The sequence below is a fragment of the Hippocampus comes genome, unplaced genomic scaffold (assembly GCF_001891065.2).
Source record: "Hippocampus comes isolate QL1 unplaced genomic scaffold, H_comes_QL1_v1.1 scaffold403, whole genome shotgun sequence".
In the NCBI taxonomy this organism is placed as follows: Eukaryota; Metazoa; Chordata; class Actinopteri; order Syngnathiformes; family Syngnathidae; genus Hippocampus; species Hippocampus comes.
The window spans coordinates 87,210-96,729 of NW_017805410.1; the positions used below are offsets into that span (position 1 = coordinate 87,210).

At 45.2% G+C, this 9,520-nt stretch overlaps 1 protein-coding gene across 1 annotated transcript; it reads right to left on the reverse strand.

Moving 5' to 3' along the window:
- Positions 1–1,666: 1,666 nt before the first annotated feature.
- Positions 1,667–4,617, reverse strand: LOC109518140 (dnaJ homolog subfamily C member 5-like). The gene is made up of 4 exons (XM_019873813.1): positions 4,384–4,617; positions 4,222–4,301; positions 2,499–2,514; positions 1,667–1,879 (listed from the first exon to the last, which is right to left on the reverse strand). Exons 1-4 carry the CDS (start codon positions 4,615–4,617, stop codon positions 1,775–1,777), a joined length of 435 nt encoding a protein of 144 aa, XP_019729372.1. The 3' UTR covers positions 1,667–1,774.
- Between the last annotated feature and the right edge of the window lie 4,903 nt (positions 4,618–9,520).

The following is a 9,520-nucleotide window of genomic DNA, read 5'->3' on the forward strand; positions in this document are numbered from 1 at the left end:
TCGGATGGAGGTACCAGGGTACGGATGGAGGTACCAGGGGTACGGATGGAGGTACCAGAGGTACGGATGGAGGTACCAGGGTACGGATGGAGGTACCATAGGTTCGGATGGAGGTACCAGAGGTTCGGATGGAGGTACCAGGGTACGGATGGAGGTACCAGGTGTCAGGTTTATCCAATTTGACACTCAGGAATAAAACACAAGGAGGAGACAGGAGACTCAATTCTGGTACCAGGAGGGAACGAGGAGAAGCGTTCGGTTTCAGTTCTCGGCACGTCCCCCCTGCCGATCTCCTCCTTCACCCCCTCATTTATTGGGAAATCTACTACATAGGTGTGTCCAACCTAAAGGGTGGGGGCTGTTGGACACCCACTGAACTTGTTTGACTATGTGTGTGTATGTGAGTGTAAATTACGAACATGTGTGCAAAAACATCACGTCGCAGCTGGTGTCGATGGCTCCATTCACTGTCCAACCTTGCTCACCGTTTAGTCTGAACACTTATCTCTTCCCAACCACGTCCTCGGAAAGGTGGTTGCGTCCCTAAACTTCCACACAGTGCACTCAGCATTCTTGAGTATAAACGTGAGTATATAATGGATAAAAAGGATTATAAATGTGAGTACATTATGCTTAATATACATAATGATGAAGAAGCATTATATTAGAAGCGTAAGCATTCTTCTTTGCAAGCATAATCAATTTATCATTGATAGTTGCAGCCATAAAAACAAGTCAACAGTGATCACAGATATCGCACTTCCAAGGACCAAGTACCAAGAAGTACCAAGAACTAAACTGAGGCTCAGAGGGGATGGAGCCTTTTCTGTTGCTGGTCCCTCTCTCTGGAATGAGCTCCCACTGAACATTGGGCAAGCCTCCTCGCTGCCCATCTTCAAAACCCGCCTCAAAACTCACTTGTATTCTTGGGCATTTGACTCAGCATGACTTAGATTTGTTCTCGGTTTTACTGTTTGGTGCTTTCTACCGTCTTTATGACCGATTTGTTTTACTGTTTACTGTATATGTTAAATTGCTCCATGTACAGCACTTTGTATGCAGCGATGGCTGTTTGAAAGTGCTCCATAAATACAGTTGACTTGACTTGACTTGACTTCCAAACACGTGGACATCAAAATAAGATGACACTTATATTCCTCCCCCAAAAAATTAAAAGAAGCTTTCGCAGTCACAGGAATTCCTACACAACAGGATGAACGTAATGTTCTTCACAACACGGTGACCTTCTCGTTCAATGTTTTGGTCCAAAAGAGCGACGGGGTTGCTGATATGACAACATCCTCAGGCGCGGGTGACCGAATGACAAGACGTCCCCTATACTGTGGTGACGTTCATATAAATGAGAGTGAATTCAAGACGGCAGCCACAAATTTCACGCGGCCTGACAACCGGTTGGTGAGCGCGATGCCGCCGGGAGCCCCGCCGCTCTCACACTGCACGTCGTATTCATGTGCACGGAAGAGCCAAAATGTTGCCAAAGAGGGAATACGCTGCACGCTACACAATAACGCACAATGCAGGATTGGAGTGACGCGGGGACAAAATGGGAAAGAAATGAAAATGTCATCCTTTCTGGTCATACTCTGGTGAAATCAATAGAGGGACGGGGTTGTAAGGGTTGAAGAGTTCCTTTGATGGACCGTGCTGACTCGTCCCTGTCCTCCTCTTTCCCGTCGCGGAGGTGTTGCAGGGGAGCAGGTGGAACCGAGGCGAGGAGGGACGGACGGACGGACAGACGGACGGGTGCGGCCGCTTAGTTGAAGCCGATGTCGGTGTGGTAGGAGTAGTGGCCGTCCGACGTCAGCTGGGTTGTCTCTGTTGCTGTGGGCTGAAGCACGAATGGGCTCGCCTCCCGCTTCTGCCGTAGACATGTTGAGGTTTATTTCGGTTCATACTACATCTATGGGCGAAAGCGTTCATTTTCACCTTTGGCAATTAATTTAGCACGTGAGCTTTCGTGCTTCATTTTAAATGTGCAACCTCGAGTTACGAATGACCCTTTTTACGAAACTTTTCAAGTTAATCACTATTTTTGGGCAAGAATATGACTCTAGTCATGTACACCTTTCTCAGCAAGGATGAGCAGGCCAATCACGCATACCTACCTACCTACCAACCAACCAACCAACCAACCAACCAGAGGCGATTGCTCGAAGACTGCAAGGGAAGCTCAGCTTCCCCTAGAATGTCAAAAAGTAAGTGATCAAATATATGTGTGTGCGTACAATTGTGTGGACATGCTATTGACTAAATACACACTACAACGCGCTCAACTTTTGTTCCGAATCATCTTCTTATTTCTGGCTACGACGCGACTCTCTTCTCATTCATTCCCGCAGCTTCACTGTGCTTTCAACTGTGTGGACGCTGAGCGTCGACCGCTCAGACGCTGGGCGTCGAGAGAGTTCAGTGTAGGTCGTCCCAAAGCATTGAAACGAGACCAGTCATTGGATAAATGCTGGTTTTGTCCCGCCCACCGGACGCTCAGCGTCCCTGGGAGTCTGTGGACAGTGGGCGTTTATAGGCTGGCCCGGAAAACCTCCGCTTTTCTGCATGATGATTGGATGATCTGTCTGAGGCTGAATCCCTTTTTGATTGACAGTGAAATGAGCCAATCACCGGTCTTTTGGCGTCGGCATCCGTGGGAACATCTTTCAATTCTCATTCTGTTCTAAATTGAACTGGAGACTTCTAATCATCTTAGCGACACTCCCTTTGTTGAAAACGACGAGCGACAAATTAATCTTTTGTTTCTGCTGGGTTTTATTGTAGTTGCTGTAGTTGTAGGACACTAGTTGAGTCCCTGGAAAAGACGCCCTGTTGGTATGACAGGGTCACAGATAGTTTTCTTGAAAAGGAACGGAGAGTAGAATTCACGTATAAATAAACGGGCACATTTTATGATGTTGGCTAACATTGAGCTTCCCCTCCTTGACAGACCAGCATCCGCCACTGATACACACATATACATACATACAGTCAACCGCCATTCATTGCGGTGAATATGTGTGCCAGACCACAGTGATGTTCCTCTAACATGGTCTTTTTTTTTTTTTTTTTTTTTTTTTTGTAATTTTGCAGCAGCAGCAGCAGAATAAGATGTAATCCTACTAAATATCGAGGTATTTCAGTTTCAAAGTTCTGTGACGGAATCAAAGGAGAATTCTGAGAGAAAATTCTCCCTGCCAGTGGAGTTTCGTTCTGGCACAATTTATTGGGCTGGTTTGAGAAGTGAACGCTGCCCTCTGCTGTCAACTTGCTGTGAGTGAATCAGGGAGCTGACAAATAACGTCAGCGTGTTGTCCGATTTCATTTTGTTGGCCTTCAAGATTTGTGATTGCAGCAAGAAAGCGGGTGTGCCTTAAAATGTCTGTTTGCATGAGTGTCATTTTTGCTGATACAATATGAAAGACACTCAACCAAATAGGATTGATTTTGTTCAAATACATTATGTCAGTTCAAAGATAAAACATTTCAGCATGACGTCTTTTGTTTTCAGTTACAGTAAGTGTGTTTATCCTTCACATAACTGGCATTCAATTTTCCAATCACTCAAAACAGAGGTGTTGTTTTTTTTTTATGATACTGCAATAATACCACGGCCCTGATCCCATGACCTTACCTTACAGTGAGATTTTGATATTGTTACAAATCTCGTAACGAGTAATCTCATGTGACACGATTTTCAAACAGACAATCAGATTAAGTTGCTAATCCTAGTCGGTGTGCGTAACGATTGTGGTGAGAATGAGCGACATTGACTATTTACAAGGGAAAAGTGAACATTTGGGAAGTACCGGTATTGATGCTCATTATGGGCGGCCCGGTAGTCCAGTGGTTAGCACGTCGACTTCACAGTGCAGAGGTACCGGGTTCAATTCCAGCTCCGGCCTCCCTGTGTGGAGTTTGCATGTTGTCCCCGGGCCTGCGTGGCTTTTCTCCGGGTGCTCCGCTTTCCTCCCACATTCCAAAAACATGCTTGGCAGGCTGATTGAACACACTGAATTGTCCCTGGGTGTGAGAGTGAGCGTGCATGGTTGTTCGTCTCTGTGTGCCCTGCGATTGGCTGGCAACGGGTTCAGGGTGTCCCCCGCCTACTGCCCGAAGACGGCTGGGATAGGCTCCAGCACCCCCCGCGACCCTAGTGAGGATTAAGCGGTTCGGAAAATGGATGGATGGATGGATGGGCCCTCCCGTGGCCGAGGTTTACATCGTCCGCAGCAGCACAGGCAGCAGCAGAAGTAGCAGCCGGTGGCCAGGCCGCACAACACAAACAGCGCCTGCAAAAGAGCCTGAGTTTGATGGCCGGCTGCGCACAAAAACCACCAACAAAGCAGACGTTTCCCAGCCAACCAAACTTACCTTTGCCCACCAGCTGGAGAGGCTAAAGTAAGTGTTGACATTCTCTTCTCCAAATTGCTCGGCCACGTACAGTCCCAGCGAGCCGTATTTGTCGTAAATGTTGCGCTTCGTGGGGTCATTGAGAATGGCATGGGCATTGTTTATCTCCTTGAACGTATCGACTGCTTCAGGATTGTCAGGATTCTTGTCAGGGTGAAACTTCACCGCCAGTTTCCTGCGTGCCCGCAACGCCATCAGAGAGGTGACTTGTCAATTGATAACTAATTCCCCCTCTTTTTCTTTGATTGTTTATTCAAAAGAAAAACACTGCCGTGATAATCGTCACTTGGCTATAAAATTGTGAGACGTATACTCCTGTATTACATTTAAACCTGATTCACATTAAAGAGCAAAAGAAAGAGATATTGTCACATAAAACATTTTCCCCTCCAAAACAAAATGTATAAAACAGTTCGCCGAATTTTTTTATATTTTTTTTTTCGATCGTCTAGATCACCGGTGCCAAACTCGAAGCCTGGGGGCCAGATCCGGCCCACCACATCATTTTATGTGGCCCGCGAAAGCAAATCAAGCGCGTCAACTTCCGTGATCCTTGCTAAAATTAGTTCCGAAATGTCACATTTTATGGATAACAAATGACGTCGAGATTTTGTGGTAATTTTTTTACCCTGTCACTCACTCAAACAATAATTGAACAAACTATCATAGTTAATCTGAGTACAAAATTTCAAAATTGGTCATCTATAAATACAGTTGAGTGGAGTTGTACAAGTAGTGAATTAAATTTCCCCGTCGAACGAACGTCCAACGAAGGAGGATGCAACCCCATAGCGGCACTTGATAAAGATGAGTTTGACACCCCTGGTCCAGATCTGTTAAGCAAAATGTAGGTTATTATTCAAAAATACATCCCCTTTCTCATGTGCCAAAGGAGAACACATCCATCCATCCATCCATTTTCCGAACCGCTTGATCCTCACTAGGGTCGCGGGGGGTGCTGGAGCCTATCCCAGCCGTCTTCGGGCAGTAGGCGGGGGACACCCTGAATCAGTTGCCAGCCAATCGCAGGGCACACAGAGACGAACAACCATCCATGCCCACACTCACACACCTTTAGAGCGTCCAATCAGCCTGCTGTGCATGTTTTTGGAATGTGGGAGGAAACCGGAGCACCCGGAGAAAACCCACACAAGCCCGGGGAGAACATGCAAGCTGGAATCGAACCCGGTACCTCTGCACTATGAAGCCGACGTGCTAACCACTGGACTACCGGGCCGCCAGGAGAACACATACACCAGAAAAAGAAGATCAGTGCAGTTGTCCATGTGCTAGTGTGATCATGTGACAGGAAATGGGGACACGCAACGACCGATATTCTAGCATGTCGACAGAAACACACCTTAAATGAAGTCGGTGTCTTGAGTTTCTTGCATAGAATCAAACAAGTTAGTACACCAAAGCAAATAATATGATTACATGCAAATATCCATCCATTTTCCGAGCCGCTTAATCCTCACCAGGGTCGCGGGGGGGGGGGGGGACGGGGGTGGTGGGAGCTATTCCCAGCCATCTTCGGGCAGTAGGCAGGGGACCCCCTGAACCCGTTGCCAGCCAATCGCAGGGCACACAGAGACGAACAACCATACGCGCTCACACTCACACCTCGGGACAATTTAGTGTGTTCAATCCGCCTGCCATGCATGTTTTTGGAATGTGGGAGGAAAGCGGAGCACCCGGAGAAAAGCCACGCAGGCCCGGGGACAACATGCAAACTGCACACAGGGAGGCCGGAGCTGGAATTGAACCCGGTACCTCTGCACTGTGAAGTCGACGTGCTAACCACTGGACGGCAGGCACGGTTGTCTTTCTTGCAAGAGAGAGTGCGCTCAAACATGTCTCGGTTCACAATCTCGGATCAGCTCTCCAGCTGGCTCTGCCATGTAAACCGTGACAGGTCCCGGGGCAACTCTTCAGAGACCGCGTTTGTCTCCTTGCATTGATTGGAAGGATGTCCCTGAAACACACGGCCAATTGTAGCGTAGTCCGAAAGGTGACGCTTTTGAAGGTGCTTTTCGATTATTTACTGTCTTAAGTTGTTCAATTTAAAAAGCAAAACGTACATATTATATTCACTGTAGTTTTGGTATGAAGAAAGCAGTCCGTTTATGAGCTTGAAAGTAGTTTTACTCCAGCAGCACCAAGAACGTGTTCCAGGCTTACTGGTGTTGCAAATCCACCATAGAGCTCCCGCGACACCTTGTGGACGGGTGCTATAACAGCAGGTTAGAATGGCTATGCAATTGGGACATTACCAGAATAAGAAACAGATCTACATTCACTACACACAGTAAACTGTTTGGTAATATAATTGATGTTTACAGTGAAGGAAAACCTTCATTTACCATATCGTTTCCCGAGAAAATAAAGCAAGTTCTTTGTAGAAATGATTGGCAAATTGATTTTCTTAAAGTAGGCTTATTTTTCTGTGTTTCTTCAATCTGTGTCATAGATAAATTTCATCATGAGATAGTCAGTAAAACCTTGCATTACAGTACAGCTTTTGAGTGCAGTCGTTGCAGTGCTGTCAAGTTTTAGTTAAACTTACTTCAAATCGAAACCGGAAATGAAATCAAAAAAACAAAAGCTTGAATTTGCTACGGCGCCCGACACACGTTGAAGTGGGACAGAATGCAGGCATTAAACAAAAAAACAAGAAACTGTGAAATTATATGATGTCAAAAGTTGTAGTTTAGTCTTCTAAACCTTTGTAGTCACTGCTATTGTTGGGTGATGTTTTTATGTGGAAACAACAAGCGGAAAACGTTTTTGACCAATACCGTCGTTCTTATACGGCACGTGGAAACGTGACAGGTTTTCAGTCTTGACAATCAAAAAGCTTGTGGTGTCGGTTTGCAATATTAGTGTCAACGCATTTTTATCATGCCAACGTCGTTTGTTGTTGCAAGTATGAAATAAATTAGAGGGAAAACTGTCGCACGATGAACAGAGAAGGAGACAGATGTGGAAAGAATGCGCCCAAGAGCCAGAAGGCTTCCAGGGTGTCCCAACAGGGAACCGTCCAGAGAAGGAAAAAGGATGCCGCATCGGAAGAGAGCCAAAGTGGTGGCCAGCCAAGAGCAACGTCGGCAGGTCATCGTGGCTTTGGGAAAGAGGGGAAAACAACGGGGAAACGTCCGCAGAGCGCCGTGGCGGAATGCCAGAGACGCCCCGCTACCCGGAGGAAACGCTCCGACGCCAGCGACACGTCGGAGGACCTGAGCAAAGACTCCGGCTGCTTGTCGGGGAAACCCTCCTCCGACAGCAGCTCGGAAATATCCGATTGTACGTGGGAAGATAACAAGCGTGACTCTCCCATCAGCGACAATGAATTAAGCTGGACAGACAGGAGAGCTTACGAGGGGTGACAAAGACGACTGCAAAGAGCGCGTAAAAAACAGCGCACGCTGCTTGCTCTCCTCTCCTGGATGCTGTTGGAAGAGCCCTCACTTTCATCAACTCTTCAGGGGCCGTTATGGATCTCTTGATGGCAGACTCCACCGATGACCTGGTCAGGGAGGTGGAAGATTTGAGGTCAGAGAATGAGTATTTGCTGGTAAGATCCTTCAATTCCGTTGCATAAACTCTTCTCTCTCTCTCTCTCTCTCTCTCTCGTCTCTTTTTTTTGACTTGCATCACCTATTCTCTGTAGTCAAGGGCTGAAAGTAATGTTTTTTTTTTTTAAATAATCTAAAAAAAAAAACAGCAATTCATTTCTTCAGAAACAGATGATTTCAAATTGGCAATGCAGAAAATAAACAGACAAATTGGTTGTGATTCAGTTACTGGTTTGGTCGGTAATTTTCATCACAAAAATGGCAAAAATGTTGATCACCGCTATCCATGAAGGAAAATGTTTAGAAATCTATTATTGAGTCAAAGCAAAGAGTAGAAATGCAAGAGCATTTACTATTGAGAGGCTGGGGGGAAAAAAAAAAAAAAAATCACACAACATACGATCACGACGGTCACACGTTGACTACTGAGCGGACTAAATTTCCCGCAGCACCGATTGGACAAGCAATGTCATGTGATCATCTGCAGCCAGTGATGGCCAAGCGGGCGTGTCATAACTAATTGACATGTCGAGTCGGGTGTGTCGATACTGTATACCTTCGTGGCAGAGGCTCCCTCGAACCGCTGAGACTGATTTGCCGAACCCTTGGGGTTCGATTGAACCCAGGTTAAGAACCACTGATTTAAAGCGTTTTAAAAATGGTTTCCACTCTTTTTTTCGACACTTTTCAGTTATTTTGTCATTTTAGAAAGCTACTTTTTATTTCTTTACTTTGCTGATTGTCTTTAACTTATTTGCTTTTAAATGTTACTCTTTTTAATTTTGTGAAGCACACCTTGTGTATGAAAGGTGCGAGATAAATAGAGCCGCTTTGCCTGTTGACTTACGGAGTAAACGAGACGCTTAAAGCACAAGTCAGCTATACTACCTTTTGGCGAGAGGTAAGATCGGGCCGCCCGAGCCCGACCCTAAAATGTCAATCATTGCTTCGGGTTCGGGTCGGGTGGGGCTTCTCGCTCGCCGACTTTAAAATAAATAAATAAATAAATATATGTTTTACAAAACGTATAGGAAAAATAAGATAAGATAAGATAATCCTTTATTTGTCCCACACTGGGGAAATTTACAGCCTTCAGCAGCAAGATTGTAGGTAGAAAGAAGAGAAAAAAAAAAAACACAGTTCAATTAAGTGCAATGTAAATACAAACATGGATAAGGTCAATAAGTTCAATTAAGTGCAATATTATACAATACAATAGTCCCCGTACTATTCAAATTCACAGTTTTTGTCATATTATTTAAATAAATTTATTATTTGTTTATTCATTTTTTATTCAGCAGCAGAAAAAAAAAAAACACAGTTCAATTAAGTGCAATGTAAATACAAACATGGATAAGGTCAATAAGTTCAATTAAGTGCAATATTATACAATACAATAGTCCCCGTACTATTCAAATTCACAGTTTTTGTCATATTATTTAAATAAATTTATTATTTGTTTATTCATTTTTTATTCAGCAGCCTGACAGCAGTCGGTAGGAACGAGCGGCGGTATCTCTCCG